Source organism: Capricornis sumatraensis, chromosome 9 (assembly GCF_032405125.1).
Source record: "Capricornis sumatraensis isolate serow.1 chromosome 9, serow.2, whole genome shotgun sequence".
Lineage (NCBI taxonomy): Eukaryota > Metazoa > Chordata > Mammalia > Artiodactyla > Bovidae > Capricornis > Capricornis sumatraensis.
Genome location: NC_091077.1, coordinates 92,581,922 through 92,599,562, shown reverse-complemented (window position 1 = coordinate 92,599,562; position 17,641 = coordinate 92,581,922). Strand labels below are relative to the sequence as shown.

Sequence of the window (17,641 nt, the reverse complement as noted above, 5' to 3'; positions counted from 1 at the left end):
TTTGGGAGCAGTTCCTCTTTCACAGTATAATCACAGCCAGATCATCTGGTTAACATGTGTCTTACAGAAGAGGGTTATCAAACCGTAAGTGTTTACATTTGATCCACCGATGCCTAACAATAATTGTCCTGCCTACACAAAAGCCTCAGCTTCCTAATGCTTAGTTGCTCAGTCGTATACAACTGTTTGTGATCCCATGGGCCGTAATCTGCCAGGCTCCCCTGGCCATGGAATTCTCCAGGCAAGAATACTGGAGTGGGATGCCATTTCCTACTCCAGCAGCTTCCTAAGGCCTCCAAGAAATACCAGCTTCTGTAAAGTTTACTTCCCTTCCGCTCCTTACATTTCTATAAAATGTTCTATGGTATGCCTTACTTTCTTAGAAGTGTGCTCACTCGCTGAGTCGTGTCCAACTCTTTGTGACCCCAGGGACTGTAGCCCGTCAGGCTTCCCTGCCCAAATTCCTGGGAAATGGGTTGTCACTTGTCTTGCAGGGGATCTTCCTGACCTAGAGACTGAAGCTGCCTGCATAGGCAGGTGAATTCTTTAACACTGAGCCACTTGGGAAGCCCACTTTCTTAGATAGAGCACATTGAAAATAATTGAACCTTTTCTTGATGACCCAGGATTAACATATGAGTTTTTGCTATAATTATTGTTTTAGATTCAGATATAAATACTATGGGACATACTTAGCTTCTGTCTAGAGAATGTTCTAGACTGGACTGTCTGGAATGTTTGCAATGTCTTCAATGTGCTGTCATAATGCTAATTACCTTTAGGATTCTTCTAACCTCACTCCTTCCCCAGCACACGCACCTACACAGAAGGTGTTTCTTTTACCTCTCACTCTATTGAAATACAGTCAGCCGTTCATATCCACAGGTTCCTCTTTTGTGGATTCAGCCATCTTCTATAAGCAACAAACATAAAACTAAGTCATTTTGTATATAGGACTTGAGCATCCTTGGATTTTGTTATCTATGGGGGGTCCTGGAACCAATCTTCCGTGGATCCTGAGGGATGACTGTATCCATTAAATGTCAGTAACTGGATCAGCCTTGTTTAGTAAAATGCATGCATCACATCCATCCTTGCCGCTCTGACTTCATTCCTGTGCTGATTGTGCTAGCACAAAGTAGCCAGTAACAGTCTAGCAGACACAAACCGGTCAAGTCTTTCTGTCTTCTTGTCTTATTTTCTCTTCTATGATGCACACTGTCCGGTGAGTGATACCATGTGATACAAAGATCTTTACTTGGTATATGTCATTACTTTCTTCAAGCTTTTAAGAGCATTACTGTCTCCCCAGGGTTATTGCTAGGATGTTGTGGTAGGTAGCATAATGGCCTCCAAAGATGTCTACATCCTGGTCCCCGAAACCAGTGAGTATATTATTTTACATGGTGAAGGAATTTTGCAGATATGATTAAGGACCTTAAAATAGGGAGATTATCCTGGATTATCCGGGTAAACCCACTGTAATCACACAAGTTCTTAAACGTGGGGGAAAAAAGTTAGAAATAGAAGCGAGGGAGCTGTGACTATGGAAGAATGTCTAGAAAGGTGCAAGGCTTCTGGCTTTCAGATGGAGGAAGGGGGCAGCAAGCCAAGGGGGCAGACTGTAGAAGTTGGAAAAGGCAAGGATATGGATTTTTTCCCTTAGAGCCTCCAGAATGGACTCTTTGGTTTTAGCTCATCGAGACCTATGTCAATACACATTGAAACCTATGTCAATACCTGTGTCTAATACACAGAACTGTAAGATAATAAATTAATGTGTTTTTTTAAGCCCCTAAGTTTGTGGTATTATGTAATGATAGAAAATTTAAGCAGGTATTAAATCCTGTATCCTCAGTGGGTACTTACGTGTCAGTTAACTTTCTTTATCCAACTTAATGTTCTGCCTACCTCAATTCAGCACTTTTCAGAATTCAGTCCCCTATAGTCCCCTTGCTTCCTGTGGAAATCTCCAGGCCAGAATACTGGAGTGGATAGCCATTCCCTTCTGCAGGGGATCTTCCCAACCCAGGGATCGAACGCACATCTCCTGCATTGCAAGAGAATTCTTTACCAGCTAAGACACCAGGGAAGCCCAAGTGGTTATTGTCTTAGGCAAAAGTTGGTGATAGCTTGGGCTGAGATACTAAGAGTGGAAATTAAGAGAAGTTTATGGATTCTAGAAATATTTTGGAATATAAATAAGTTGGATCAGTAAAGAGGAAGAGGAGGATGTCAAGGATGACTTCCAAATTTTTGGCTTGAACCACTGGGTTATTGGAGGTACCACTTGACAAGATGAAAAAGGCTAAAGGAAGAACAGATAATAGGATTTGGGAACCCAATGCAGAGTTTACTTTTGGACATGATGAACTTGAAATATCTATGAAATTCAAATGTGTTTGACTTGCTTCTGAATACCAATCCTTTGTCAGTTGTAATCATTATGAATTTCTTACTTCCCTGGTGGCTCAGGCGGTAAAGCATCTGTCTGCAATGCAGGAGCCTGGGTTGGGAAGATCCCCTGGAGAAGGAAATGGCACCCCACTCCAGTATTCTTGCCTGGAAAATCCCATGGATGGAGAAGCCTTGTAGGCTACTGTCCATGGGGTCACAAAGAGTCGGACAGGACTCAGCGACTTCACTCACTTACTCATAATTTATTAAGTATAGCCATGTTGACGAGTAAGGTAGCCTTGAATCTGTCTCCAAGACTGATGGCTGTCAATAATAATAATATCATAACACCTAAAAGGCAGGAAGAAAATGAGTAGCTTCAAGATCTCTCTAGTTTATAGTTTCTTCTGTTTATTTTCATTATGTTTAAGGTAGAATCATATGAAATTGCCATTTTTAAGGTCAAAAATGTCTAATGTTGGTAACTTCATATGGTTCCATTTACTATTTAAAGACAAAATAATGGTCCTTTATTTTTGAAGATGTTTTCATTAGATGTATGCTGTAAATGAGTTTTATGCATTTGTATATACTCCTAGTCTTTTAATCATCATTAAACACAAATGCCTATACTTTTAAAAAGAAAACCCATTTAAAGTGTGCAAAAAAGGAAGATAAATTTTTAATTCAAAGTATTTAGTTGGGTTAAAGCAAAATTAATTCCATATGATATTATAAAATATATTTTACGCATAACTGTTCTTATAAATGTTTTGTTCTGTACTAATGTACAATTTATACTCTTCTCCAAATTTTAAAACTGAATCATAGGATATTCTTCTAGGTGTCTTTCTGAATTAGGGCCATATGGTATTTGTGTTACATTTCTTCCAGAAGCATACCCTACTGGCCAATTCCTAAAAATATAAATTTTCTTTTATCTTGTACCTGTGGATTGCTTGGGTGCAAGGAGGTATAACTTAATGTTTTTCATCCTCGTAAATCCCTCTGTCTTGGATACCTGCTTCCCATTTGGATTTTATTGAGCCATATTTTACCTAATGAGGTCTTAGCTTTTTAAAAAGAAATAACTTTGATTTGTAAATTTTGTCATAAAAAAGTGTGGATTTTATATTAGTGTTCTTTCTCCAGCTGATGTCTCCAGTGTAGATAGCAAATCAGTGGTAGTACTAAGGGCAGCTAGTGAAGGGGGTGTGTGTGTGTGTGTGTGTGTGTGTGTGTGTGACATAGGCAACACAGCTGGAGCTAAGGGCATAGGTATGTGCTGATTTACAGTGAAAAATGCTAGACTTTATTATTCATAGAGTAGCTCTCTTAGTAGATGTGCTTATTTACCATTGTAATCACAGAAATATTTACATGAAGTAAAACAAAATAATCTTGAAGTTTGGATTTTAAAAGTGGATGATTTTTTAAAAAACCCTGAAATTCATTCAATTTTCATTTTACTTTCCAAAAGTCAGTTATAAGTTTAAAATATATACTATAGGAGCATTCATTTTATAACTTCATAGCAACAGGTTAGCTGAAGAGAAATCTGTCAAATTTGGCAGTGGTTCAGAAAATATGTGAACCTGTCACTGTAAGCAGTCTCAAAGGGCGAAATACTTTACAGGAGCTAATTAACCTTAGAAAATAATTACACAAATATGCAAATGTTCTTTAGATAATTCCATGTGTTATCAGCTCAGGTAGTCCATCATAAATGCAGAGCCTGCAATGCCTAGGTAGTAGAATCTGGCATAGTTGATAAGGCTTTGGTTACTGTATCACTTCTGTTTGGCATTTAAGAATTAACGATGGCAAGAGCGCGTCAGGAAATTCAACCTGTACTCTGAATACTGCTGAGTTCCACAGTGTAAATATTCTATGCATTCTGCCACTAGCAAATTCTAATTAATGGACTTACTTTTTGTCTTTTCATGCACTTTTTACATTTGCATATTCTAAAATCATCCAGCTTGAAGTGCAATACAAAATGCACTCTGATATGAAATTCATGAAGAAACCTGTAAAGCAGATTTAGTATGTTTGCATTTCTGTAATTGAGGCATATTAGAAAGTCTTTCCTATTGAAATCTGTTTAGCTTCAAAGTACTTTACTGATAGTATACACTGTCTGGATTATGGTTTATAAATATATAATGATTGTGGACACAGTGTGGGCTGCAGGTTGGAATGACACAAATGTGCCTTGGAACAGCACCACCTTATTTATAAAATGGAGTTTTCGTAATGTAATCTGTCAGAAATGTATATTAAAAACTACTCTAAGTTTATCAGTTCCTGTGCTACCATTATTGTACAGAACTGCTGCGGGAGGCAGCACATGTTTGGCAGACTTTGTTACATCTCATAAGGATGGGGGACGACAGAATGAGATGGCTGGATGGCACCACCGACTTGATGGACGTGAGTTTGAGTGAACTCTGGGAGTTGGTGATGGACAGAGAGGCCTGGCGTGCTGCAATTCATGGGGTCGCAAAGAGTTGGAGACGGCTGGGTGACTGAACTGAACTGATAAGAATGAGGATATGACTCTACTAAACACTGAATAGTAAAAAAAAAAAAAAAAAAAGCCATAAATTTGTGAAAGTCTTGGGGAACAGTCACATAAGAAAGCCAGATTTTTTTTTTTTGCTAAGGTTTATCTCCTTTATTATTTCTCTTTAAAAATAATATTTTGAATTAAGCTGCTTACTTGTCTGTCGCGTGCCCTTCAGATGTGAATCTCACGTGGTGTCAGCTTTCTTTGGGCAGTTCAAGGTCGCTGTTGCTCCTGCCAGTCGTGGTGCTTTAGACGCAGTACTGTCCCTCACGATGCTCAGTTACGGTGCTGGTAGTCTTCGTCTCCTTGCGCTGTATCTGCTCTTCCAGTTTCTGTGGGTTTTCTGCTTTTGCAGCCATCGCTTTTTGCTCTTGCACCAGTTTGAAACAACCCCTTTGATTTGCAGCTTGTAAATGTGCGGTGGGTTCAGTACAGATGTTAGAATTTGTTAGATGTAGAGCTCCCGCTCAGAGTCATGTACCCTCTAAGAAGCCAGCACTAGTTCTTCAGTATGATTTCTCATTTTTTTGTTGTTGTTTACTTGCTTTATTATAAAGAGCATTCTTTTTGTACTAGCTTTGGAAAGTCCAGAAAGATCTAAAGGAGCTGAGAATAGAAAATATTCACAATCCCGCCATCCATAAGCAGCTGCTTTTAATCTTTTTGACTGTATCTAGTCTTTTTCAAGCCTTTTTCCAACAGTGAAAATTATACCACCTATAAAATTAGATGAACTGCATGTACTATTTTATAATCTCATTGAATAGGTATATAATATTTCCTTAGAAGTATTAACTTGCTTAAATATTTATTTTTGCATTATTGGCTATTTAGGCATCATCCAGATACACTTTTTTCTGTACATAAGGCAATGATGAACATCACCAAACAACCATCATTTGCCACTTTCCAGATTATTAGAATCTAGATTCCTGATATGGAGTTGGAATATTCCTTTTGAAATGTACTTCATGGTACTTTGTCAGCAGTAACTAGCATCATTAGTCATTTATTAAATGTCTATAGCATGTTTTCTAATTTATAGGCAGAATCTGAAACAGAATATATCTTCAAATTGCTCATATTCTAGAAGGAAGACATGACGTGTCAGGTTAAATAAATAACAGAGTAGAGAAGAACCAATGAAATAGTACAGGATTCAGTTTAAGCTTACATAGCTAATAGTGGAACTGACGTAAACTTGAGCCAAGAGTATTTTACAGTAGTTTTAGACATAGGCAGGATAATAATACTTATAAAGAGATTAAATACTTTCCATATATTTCTTGTAAGATACTATCAGTCAAGGGTTAGTAAAACTCTTTCCCTTTCTATATGAGAATCTGACCTTCAGTTAACCTTCTAGCTCTATGTCTCTGGAACCCTAATAAAGTGGTGTCTTACATTGAGTTTCCCAGATAAAAAATTCTGAAGTTGCATGTGGGAAGTTTGTTGGGGAATTCTCTTGGAATCAGCACCTATCAGCTCAGTTCACTTGCTCAGTTGGGTCTGACTCTGTGCCACACCATTGACTGCAGCACCCCAGGCCTCCCAGTCCATCACCAACTCCTGAGGTATATTCAAACTCATGTCCATTGAGTCAATGATGTCATCCAACCATCTCATCCTCTGTCGTCCCCTTCTCCTCCTGCCTTCAGTCTTTCTCAGCATCAGGGTGTTTTCAAATGAGTCAATTCTTCGCATCAGGTGGCCAAAGTATTGGAGTTTCAGCTTCAGCATCAGTCCTTCCAATGAATATTTAGGACTGATTTCCTTTCAGATGGACTTGTTTGATCTCCTTGCAGTCCAAGGGACTCTCAAGAGTCTTCTCCAACACCACAGTTCAAAATCATCAATTCTCCAGTGTTCAGCTTTCTTGATAGTCCAACTCTCACATCCATACATGACTACTGGAAAAACCATAGCTTTGAATAGATGGACTTTTGTTGGCAAAGTAATGTCTCTGCTTTTTAATATCCTGTCTAGGTTGGTCATAACTTTTCTTCCAAGGAGCAAGCGTCTTTTAATTTCATGGCTGCAGTCACCATCTGCAGTGATTTGGGAGCCCCCCAAAATAAAGTCTCTCACTGTTTCCATTGTTTCCCTGTCATTTGCCATGAAATGATGAGACTGGATGCCATGATCTTCATTTTTTGAATGTTGAATTTTAAGTCAACTTTTTCACTCTCTTTCACTTTTCGTCAAGAGTCTCTTTATTTCTTCATTTTCTGCCGTAAGAGTGGTATCATCTGCGTATCTAAGGATATTGATATTTCTCCTGGTGATCTTGATTCCAGCTTGTGCTTCATCCAGCCTGACATTTTGCATGGTGTACTCTGCATATAAGTTAAATAAGTAGGGTGACAGTATACAGCCTTGACATACTCCTTTCCCAATTTGGAACCAGTCTGTTCTTCCATGTCCAGTTCTAACTTGCTTTTTGACCTGCATACAGATTTCTCAGGAGGAAGGTCAGGTGGTCTGATATTCCCATCTCTTTAAGAAGTTTCCAGAGTTTATTGTGATCCACACAGTCAAAGGCTTTGGCATAGTCAATCAAGCAGAAATAGATGTTTTTCTGGAACTCTCTTGCTTTTTCAGTGATCCACTGAATGTTGGCAATTTGATCTTTGGTTCTTCTGCCTTTTCTAAATCCAGCTTGAACATCTGGAAGTTCAGGATTCACGTACTGTTGAAGCCTGGCTTGGAGAATTTTGAGCATTACTTTGCCAGCGTGTGAGATGAGTGCCATTGTACGGTAGTTTGAGCATTCTTTGGCATTGCCTTTCTTTGGGATTGGAATGAAAACTGACCTTTTCCAGTCCTGTGGTCACTGCTGAGTTTTCCTAATGTGGTAGCGTATTGAGTGCAGCACTTTCACAGCATCATCTTTCAGGATTTGAAATAGCTCAACTGGAATTCCATCACTTCCACTAGCTTTGTTCATAATGATGCTTCCTAAGGCCCGCTTGACTTCACATTCCAGGATGTCTGGCTCTGGGTGAGTGATCTCGCCATCATGGTTATCTGGGTCGTGAAGATCTGTTTGTACAGTTCTTCTGTGTATTCTTGTCACCTCTTCTTAATGTCTTCTGCTTCTGTTAGGGCCATCCCGTTTTTGTCCTGTATTGTGTTCATCTTTGCATGAAATGTTCCCTTAGTATCTAATTTTCTTGACAAGATCTCCAGTCTTTCCAATTCTGTTGTTTTCCTCTATTTCTTTGCATTGATAACTGAGGAAAGCTTTCTTATCTCTCGTGTGCTATTCTTTGGAACTCTGCATTCACGTGGGTTATCTCTTTCCTTTTCTCCTTTGCCTTTAGCTTCTCTTCTCTTCTCAGCTATTTGTAAGGCCTCCTCAGACAACCATTTTGCCTTTCTACATTTCTTTTCCTTGGGGATGCTCTTGATCACGGCCTCCTGCACAGTGTCACAATCCTCTGTCCATAGTTCTTCAGGCACTCTGTCTATCAGATCTAATCCCTTGAGTCTATTTGTCACTTTCACTGTATAATCATAAGGGGCTTGATTTAGGTGATACCTGAATGGTCTAATGGTTTTCCCTGCTTTCTTCAGTTTCAGTCTGAATTTTCCAATAAGGAGTTCATGATCTGAGCCACAGTCAGCAAGAGAATGCACTGGTCATATCAGCACCTATAGAAGAGCAAAAACACAGATTTTGTCTGAAGTTGTTGAACTGCAATATTGTTACAGCACAGGCCTCATCCACCTTCTCGATGCTCTGGGTCTGGGGTGGCTTTTCGGAGATGTCCTGCCTTGAGGCAAGAGATAGGTCCTTTGTAGATCCATATCATCTCAACCAGACTTTGGAGGTAGCTTCCCTTAGAGGTAGGATTGTAACTAGGCAAAACAGCTTTGTTTGACTGAGAACAATGCCTAGAGAGGATCTCACTTAAAGCTATCAGCTGCCAACACTTGTACAGCTCAGGAAATTAGTGCCTAAAACTAAAACGGGTTCTGGGGAGCAGATCACAGCATCCAGTCTAAGTGGCTGGTTGCTGCACAACATTGCCTGAGGAAGAAAATGACCCCGGTTGGTAAACTGCATCTGGATTAGAAGGAATTATGTTATTGTTGTTTAGTTGCTAAGTCGTGTTGATTCTTTGTGACCCCACAGACTGTAGTCTGCCATGAATTCCCCAGGCAAGGATACTAAAGTGTGTTGCCATTTCCTTCTCCAGTGGATCTTCCTGACCCAGGGATCAAACCCACATCTCTTGCTTGGCAGGCTAGATTCTTTACCACTGAGCTGCCAGGAAGCCCAGAAGGAATTATAATAGACTGTAAACACCATAGTTTTGATCTTCCCTGAGGGTAGTAACTCCTGTAAGTGGGCAAGTCCCTTGCAGGCAGGGACCCTAAAAGCCACACGCCTATGGTCTCATTGGAAAAGACCCTGATGCTGGGAGGGATTAGGGGCAGGAAGAGAAGGGGACGACAGAGGATGAGATGGCTGGATGGCATCACCGACTCAGTGGACATGAGTTTGGGTAAACTCCGGGAGTTGTTGATGGACAGGGAGGCCTGGCTTGCTGCGATTCATGGAGTCGAAAAGAGTCGGACACGACTGAGTGACTGAACTGAAAAAAAAAAAAAAAAAACTAAAAAAATGGTGTTGTTTCTAGAGGCGTTAGCTTCCGTAGGTTATAAAACTTTAAGGCATTGTTACTCCTGTCTCTGCCCAAGGTGAGCCTGATTCCCTCATTCCTGAGCTAATACCCTGTGGGCCAAACACAGTAACCCCCACAAAGTTCTCTGTTGTGTCTGCTATAGGAACTGCTGGGGAGCTTCCATTAAAAGCAATGCCTGGTGCTCCCCTAGTGGCAAACTGTGATTCCTTTTCCTGGATCTTTTTATGTCAATGTATGTCAAGTATGGCCTAGAATAATCTTGTATAATGGTTTAGTTGTGCCTATGGATAACCCCCTAAGTGGATATTATAGGCATTTTTTTTTCTTCAATTGAGTTAGGCTTTTTAGAACATTATGTTTTTAATTTTAGGTTTAAAACTGAACAATAATTGGATGACCTTAAGAGTCAGGCTGAAAATATTGAAATACTCAGGGCACATGAATACTTCAGATTTCTTTTTCCTGCTACTCCTAAACCATTTTAACATGTATCATCTCCATCGACTGTGGAAGAAAAAAATCAACTGTAATACTAATCTCTGCAAACAGTAGTCTTTACATTTGAACAGTGGAAAGAGCTGTTGGTTCTTAAGTCTCCTTTAGTCATAGATGGTTCATTTGGACCCGGTTGGGAATTTCCCTTATATCCTGAGTCACAACGTTTTGTTGATTTTTCCTCTGTAATGAGTTAGTCCACCCCTTGCTTCCCATTCGCTCTGCCATCAGTCTAAGTAGTGGGATAGTCTACTACTTTATCTATGAAATGAGGAACTGCTGCCTTGGAAGTGTTCTCATGTCTAGTTTTTGCCTAGTCTGAGCTGCATTACTCATGAGATCCCAGACTGTATTTCATGGTAGAGTTTTTGTCTAGGATTTTCAGACTATTCATGTATATTTCAGTTTTTCCTGGAGCATGAATAAGATCCTTGCAAATAGCAAGAAGGCAGGCTGGAAAGGTAGAGTTTAAAGACGTTGGCTAAAGAGTTCCAGTTATAGTTGTTTGTTTTGTAGGCAATGGCAACCATTTTAGTAAATGACCTTTAAGACAGAGTGAGTGCATCAGAGCTAGGCTTCAGGAAGATTAATCTGGCAAAAAGTAATGGGAAGGACTAGAAGAAATGAGACTAGTTAAAATTCATTGTTGGAGGACTCGGAATGAGATGGGAATGAAACAGAAGGGGCAGATAGACTCTCAACAGTATAAAGGAAGGGTTTTTGACTGTGAGAAGAAAGCAGGGAGGACTTCGCTGATATCAAGTAGTGTGGGTTTATAGTAGACCCGTTGGACTTGTGTGAAGACAGTCCGTCAACAATAGAGAAAGTAATGCTCCTTACACACTATGCCCTCTCCTGTCTTTGTATGTTAGCACATTTATGAAATGGCAAACACAGTGAAGGTCAGGATCGTGGCTTGCTTCACATCATCCTTACATCCCCACTTTCAGCACAGAACCTAGATGGCGCAGAGTAATCTAATTACCTATGTGTTTTTAATTCTGTCTCTCTATATAGGAGAATATTTAGGACCATCACAGATATTTGAAATTGTTAGTTCTGCCAACTACCAGCACATAGAAACTGTTATCTGTCTTCCTGTTTTGTTTTTACATTTCATTGTGAGATATAACTAGGGAAATCAGATGTCTGGGTTTTCTCTAGATTGTCCCAGTTTAGACCTGTTTTCCCAGTCCAATTATTAACACTACCTTTCTTCACTCTAAAAGGTTTATAGAATAAATTCTATGGTTACGGTCTATATATGTACAAAAAACTGCTTGGTATGTGTTAGTAATTTTAACTGTAACTATAAAGAACACACTTGTGTAGCTACCATCCCAGGAAAGAAATGAAATACTTCCAGCCACTAGAAGTCTATTTCCCAATCACAACTGTTTCTCTTCTCAGAGTAAACCAGTATCCTGATTTTAATAAGAAATATTTTCCTACTTTTTAAACTAATGCACACTAAATTATTAAGGCCAAGTTCAGTTCAGTCACTCAGTTGTGTCCAATCTTTGCCACCCCATGGACTGCAGCACACCAGGCCTCCCTGTCCATCACCATCTCCTGGAGCTTGCTCAAACTTGTGTCCATTGAGTCAGTGATGCCATCCAACCATCTGATTCTCTGTCGTCTCCTTCTCCTCCTGCCTCCAATCTTTCCCAGCATCAGGGTCTTTTCCAATGAATCAGTTTTTCGCATCAGGTGGCCAAAGTATTGGAATTTCAGCTTCAGCATCAGTCCTTCCAATGAATATTCAGGACTGATTTTCTTTAGAATGGACTGGTTGGATCTCCATGCAATCCAAGGGACTCTGAAGAGTCTTCTCCAACACCACAGTTGAAAAGCATCAATTCTTCAGTGCTCAGCTTTCTTTATAGTCCAACTCTCACATTCATACATGACTACTGGAAAAACCATAGCTTTGACTAGATGGATCTTTGTTGGCAAAGTAATGTCTTCTGCTTTTTAATATGCTGTCTAGTTTGGTAATAACTTTAATTCCAAAGAGCAATCGTCTTTTAATTTCATGGCTGCAGTGACCATCTGCAGTGATTTGGGAGCCCCAAAAAATAAAGTCTCTCAGTTTCCACTGTTTCCCCATCTACTTGCCATGAAGTCATGGGACCAGATGCCATGATTTGAGTTTTCTGGATGTTGACTTTTAAGCCAACTTTTTCACTCTCCTCTTTCACTTTCATCAAGAGGCTCTTTAGTCCTTTGCTTTCTGCCATAAGGGTGGTGTCATCTGCATATCTGAGGTTATTGATAATTCTCCTGGCAATCTTGATTCCAGCTTGTGCTTCATCCAGCCCGGCATTTCACATGATGTACTCTGAATATAAGTTAAATAAGCAGAGTGACAGTATACAACCTTGACATATTCCTTTCCCAATTTGGAACCAGTCTGTTGTTCCATGTCCAGTTCTCACTGTTGCACTAATCTTGACCTGCATACAGATTTCTCAGGAGGAAGGTCAGGTGGTCTGGTATTCCCATCTCTTAAAGAATTTTCCACAGTTTATTGTGAACCACATAGTCAAAGGCTTTCACATAGTCAATAAAGCAGAAGTAGATGTTTTTCTGGAACTCTCTTGCTTTTTCGATGGTCCAGGGTGTTGGCAATGTGATCTCTGGTTCCTCTGCCTTTTCTAAATCCAGCTTGAACATCTGGAAGTTCAGGGTTCACATACTGTCAAAGCCTGGCTTAGAGAATTTTGAGTATTACTCAGCTAGCATATGAGATAAATACAATTGTGTGATAGTTTGAACATTCTTTGGTATTGCCTTTCTTTGGGATTGAAATGAAAACTTACTTTTTCCAGTCCTGTCGATGTTGCTGAGTTTTCCAGCTTCACTGGCATATTGAGTGCAGCACTTTCACAGCATCATCTTATAGGATTTGAAATAGCTCAGCTGAAATTCCATCACCTCCACTAGCTTTGTTCATAGTGATGCTTCCTAAGTCCCACTTGACTTCTCATTCCAGGCTGTCTGGCTCTGTGTGAGTGATCACAGCATTGTGGTTATCTGAGTCATGAAGATTTTTTTTTTTTTTATAATTCTTTGTGTATTCTTGCCACCTCTTCTTAATATCTTCTGCTTCTGTTAAGTCCATACCATTTCTGTTCTTAATTGTGTCCATCTTTGCATGAAATGTTTCCTTGGTATCCCTAATTTTCTTGAAGAGATCTCTAGTCTTTCCCATTCTGTTGTTTTCCTCTATTTCTTTGCATTGATAATTGAGGAAGGCTTTCTTATCTCTCCGTGCTATTCTTTGGAACTCTGCATTCACATGGGTATATCTTTCCTTTTCTCCTTTGCCTTTAGCTTCTCTTCTCAGCTATTTGTAAGGCCTCCTCAGGCAACCATTTTGCCTTTTTGCATTTCTTTTTCTTGTGGATGATCTTCATCCCTGCCTCCTGTACAGTGTCACAAACCTCCGTTCATAGTTCAGGCATTCTGTCTATCAGAGCTTGGTATATCAAGGTATATCAATCGATCAAGGTATATCAATAGGCACTCATCTATCAGAGCTTGGTATATCAAGGTATATCAATCGATCAAGGTATAGCAATAGGCACTCATCTATCAGAGCTTGGTATATTAAGGTATATCAATAGATCAAGGTATAGCAATACCTTGAATCTGTTTGTTACTTCCACTGTATAATCATAAGGGATTTGATTTAGGTTTTACCTGAATGGTCTAGTGGTTTTCCCTACTTTCTTCAATTTCAATCTGTATTTTGCAATAAGCAGTTCATGATCTGAGCCACAGTCAGCTCCCGGTCTAGTTTTTGCTGACTCTACAGAGCTTCTCCATCTTTGGCTGCAAAGAATATAATCAGTCTGATTTCGATATTGACCATCTGGCAGTGTCCATGTGTAGAGTCTTCTCTTGTGTTGTTGGAATAGAGTTTTTACTGTGACCAGTGCATTCTCTTGGCAGAACTCTGCTAGCCTTTGCCATACTTTGTTTTGTACTCCAAGACCAAATTTGCCTGTTACTCCAGCAATCTCTTGACTTCCTGCTTTTGCATTCCAGTCCCCTATGATGAAAAGGACATCTTTTTGAGGGTGTTATTTCTAGAAGGTCTTGTAGGTCTTCATAGACCTGTTCAACTTCAGCTTCTTCAGCATTACTGATTGGGGCATAGACTTGGATGACTGTAATATTGAATGGTTTGCCTTGGAAACGAACAGAGATCATTCTTCATTTTTGACATTACGTCCAAGTCCTGCATTTTGAACTCTTTTGTTGACTATGAGTGCTACCCCACTTCTTTTAAAGGATTCTTGCTCACAATAGTAGATATAATGGTCATCTGAGTTAAACTCACCCATTCCAGTCCATTTTATTTCACTGATTCCTAAAATGTTCACTCTTGCCATCTCCTGTTTGACCACTTCCATTTTACCTTGATTCATAGACCTAACATTCCAGGTTCCTATGCGATATTGTTCTTTATGGCACTGGACTTTACTTCCATCACCAGTCACATCCACAACTGGCCATTGTTTTGCTTTGTTTTAAGGCCTGAAGTGCCTACAAAGTCTTCCTTCCAGTTGTTGTTGAGTCACCAAGTCATGTCCAGCTCTTGGCGACCCCATGGACTGCAGCACACCAGGCCTCCCTATCCCTCACCATCTCCCAGAGTTTTCCCAAGTTCATATCCATCGTGTTGGTAATGCCATCCAACCATCTCATCCTCTGTCACCCTCTTCTGCTTTCAGTCTTTCCCAGCTTCAGGATCTTTTCCAGTGAATCGGCTCGTCGCATCAGTTGGCCAAAATATTGGAGCTTCAGCTTCAGCATCAGTCTTTCCAATGAGTATTCAGGGTTAATTTCCTTTCAGATTGACTGGTTTGATCTCCTTGCTGTCCAAGGGACTCTCGAGCACAACAGTTCAAAAGCATCTGTTCTTCAGCGCTCTGACTTCTTTATCGTCCAGCTCTCACAACTGTATGTGACTCCTGGAAAGACCGTAGCGTCGACTCTATGGACCTTTGTCAGCAAAGCAGTGTCTTTGCTTTCTAACACACTGTCTAGGTTTGTGGTAGGTTTCCTGCCAAGAAGCAACTGTATTCTAATTTCATGGCTGCAGTCACATCCACAGTGATTTTAGAGCCCAAGGAGAAGAAATTTGTCACTGTTCCCACCCTTTCCCCTTCTGTTTGCCCTGAAGTGATGGGGCTAGATGCAATTATCTTAGTTTGAGTTCTGAAGACACATAGGAATGATGCAGGTGAAGGTGATGGGTTAAGCAAAGGCAGAACATATGGGTCACTTTCCAAACAATAATATCAAAAACAGCCCAGAGATAAGAAGTGTATGGCACAACTAGGATATTACAGGATGTTCCCTGCAGTTGGAACACAGAGAGTGTTCTTTCCATTCTCTCATGGGGAGAAAAGGGTATCTTTTCATCATATTTTGCACATTCATTTCAAGGCAGAAGCCATATCATGTAAGGCCCTAGTGTCATTCTGAGTTTAAACTTGGTCCTGGAGCTGATGAAAAGACTTCGGAATGTTCTTAGCAGTGAGTGAGCAAATGGCAACATGTCCATATTTGCATTTTTGAAAAGTTGTTCTCACTGCAGAGTTAGGAGAGGGCCTTTAAATGGGTAATACCCTCTAGGATAATCCTAGAGGCAGGGAAACTGGACTGGAGATTGTTGCAGTCATCCATTTGTGAAAGGATGAGCTTAGGCTCAGCCAGAGGAAATGAGAATGGAGAGAGCTGGTGGCTTTAAGAGAAGGTTGGGGACAATCAAAAGGTTTTTAATTACTGATTTTATGTGGAGTTTGAGAGAGAGAGAGAAATAGAAGATGATGCTCAGATTTGAGCAGGAAGTGGGGAACAAAGACAGTGACACAGGTTTGGAGAGGATATTTTTATCAAAGTGTTGAATTGGTTGAGCTTGAAGTATCTGTGGGGCATTTAAAAGGAAATGACCTTGGGTCTGGAGCTCTGGAGAGAAATGCAGGGTGGAGATAGACATTAGGGAATAATAGCTTTTATGGAGCCAGTGAAACCATTCATTGGGACCGTAACATAATATTTTAAAATTTCTGAGATGGAAAAGGTGAATAAATTGTGTTCATCATCTAGTATTATGACATTCTTAGGGAATCAGTCTTTCGGTGTTAAAGCATCCCAAGAATTATTCATACAAAATATTTCATGATGTCTTAGTTTTATCGGTCTGTATTTTTTTAGCTCTTTGTTTTCCACATTATCTGAATTTTAGGTTAAACCACAAATTGTGTTTGCTATAGAAGTAAACACAGTAAAATGAAGTTATTGGAGAACTTTTGGAATTAAAGCAACATTCATGTATTTATTGGACTTGCCTGGTGGCTCAGATGGTAAAGAATCTTCCTGCCGTGCAGGAGACCCAGGTTCAGTCCTTGGGTTGGGAGGATCCCCTGGAGGAGGGCATGGCAGCCCACTCCAGTACTCTTGCCCGGAGAATCCCCATGGACAGAGGAACGTGCTGCAGTCCATGGGGTCGCAGAGTCAGACACGACCAAGCAACTACAGCGCACCAGCAACTGAAGAGAAATATAAAAAGTCCCAGGTTTACACGTTTAGACATCCTCCCAGTTCTAGAAATAAAATATATATGGAAAATTATTTCAGGAAAAGTATTTTTAACAATGTAAATTGAAAATACTTGTTAACTTTTTCCTTATTTTCAATGTACAGAGGTACCTAAAATTTTATAAATCAAATCATTTAGATGTATTTATACTCTAAATATTTTCAGATATAAATATAGAAATGTATCTGATATTTCTTAGTGTTATACTGCCTTAAAAGACCACTGTAACTTTATGCCGTGCAATTCTAATGTAGTTAGGTATATTTTAATATCTCAGATAAACCGAGAGTGAGCCATTTCCCCTCAAAATGTGCCAATTTTAAATATTTTCTTTCAGAAGCTTGGAGTAGCACTTAAGTTTAGCAGTAATTTACTAATGGCTCAATACTAATTTATTCCCTAATTTGAATTTCCATTGTAGTTCTTTTGTATTGTTATTGTTTGGAATGAGCTATTGCTATCATATTTCTTATGCTGCATAAGCAAGCATATAATTTAATTTTTGATTGCTATGATAATAATTAGATGCAGTATGTAATACATGATGTCTGTTTTACTTATAGGAAAATGGCTCTCCTGAAGAACATGCAGTCTATGTGTGGGACCATTTCATAGCCCAGTCTGCAGCTGAGAAGGTATTTTTTGTTGCTCACAGCTATGGAGGACTTGCTTTTGTTGAACTGGTAAGTGCACAGTTAACTCTTGTTTTTAATTTCCAAACTCCTTACAGGTTTATCGCCTTCACTCCCATTTTTTTGCTATGGTTACTTGAAATTGTTTTATAAAGGATGAAGATTAAGTATTTGGTGTAATGAATTTCATATTGTTGAAAAGGAATGTACTTTTATTGTGCAGAGCTTTTCATTGCCAACTTTTTGCCTGCTTCTTATTTACATTTCCCTTTTTAATTTC

At 39.6% G+C, this 17,641-nt stretch overlaps 1 protein-coding gene across 1 annotated transcript in view; it reads left to right on the top strand.

The window, feature by feature from the left end:
* Positions 1-17,641, top strand: part of ARB2A (ARB2 cotranscriptional regulator A) — a 404,738-nt gene that overhangs the window by 209,388 nt on the left and 177,709 nt on the right. Inside the window, exon 8 of the mRNA XM_068980929.1 lies at positions 17,293-17,412. Coding sequence (XP_068837030.1) covers positions 17,293-17,412 — 120 coding nt within the window. The remainder of the gene's footprint in view (positions 1-17,292; positions 17,413-17,641) is intronic.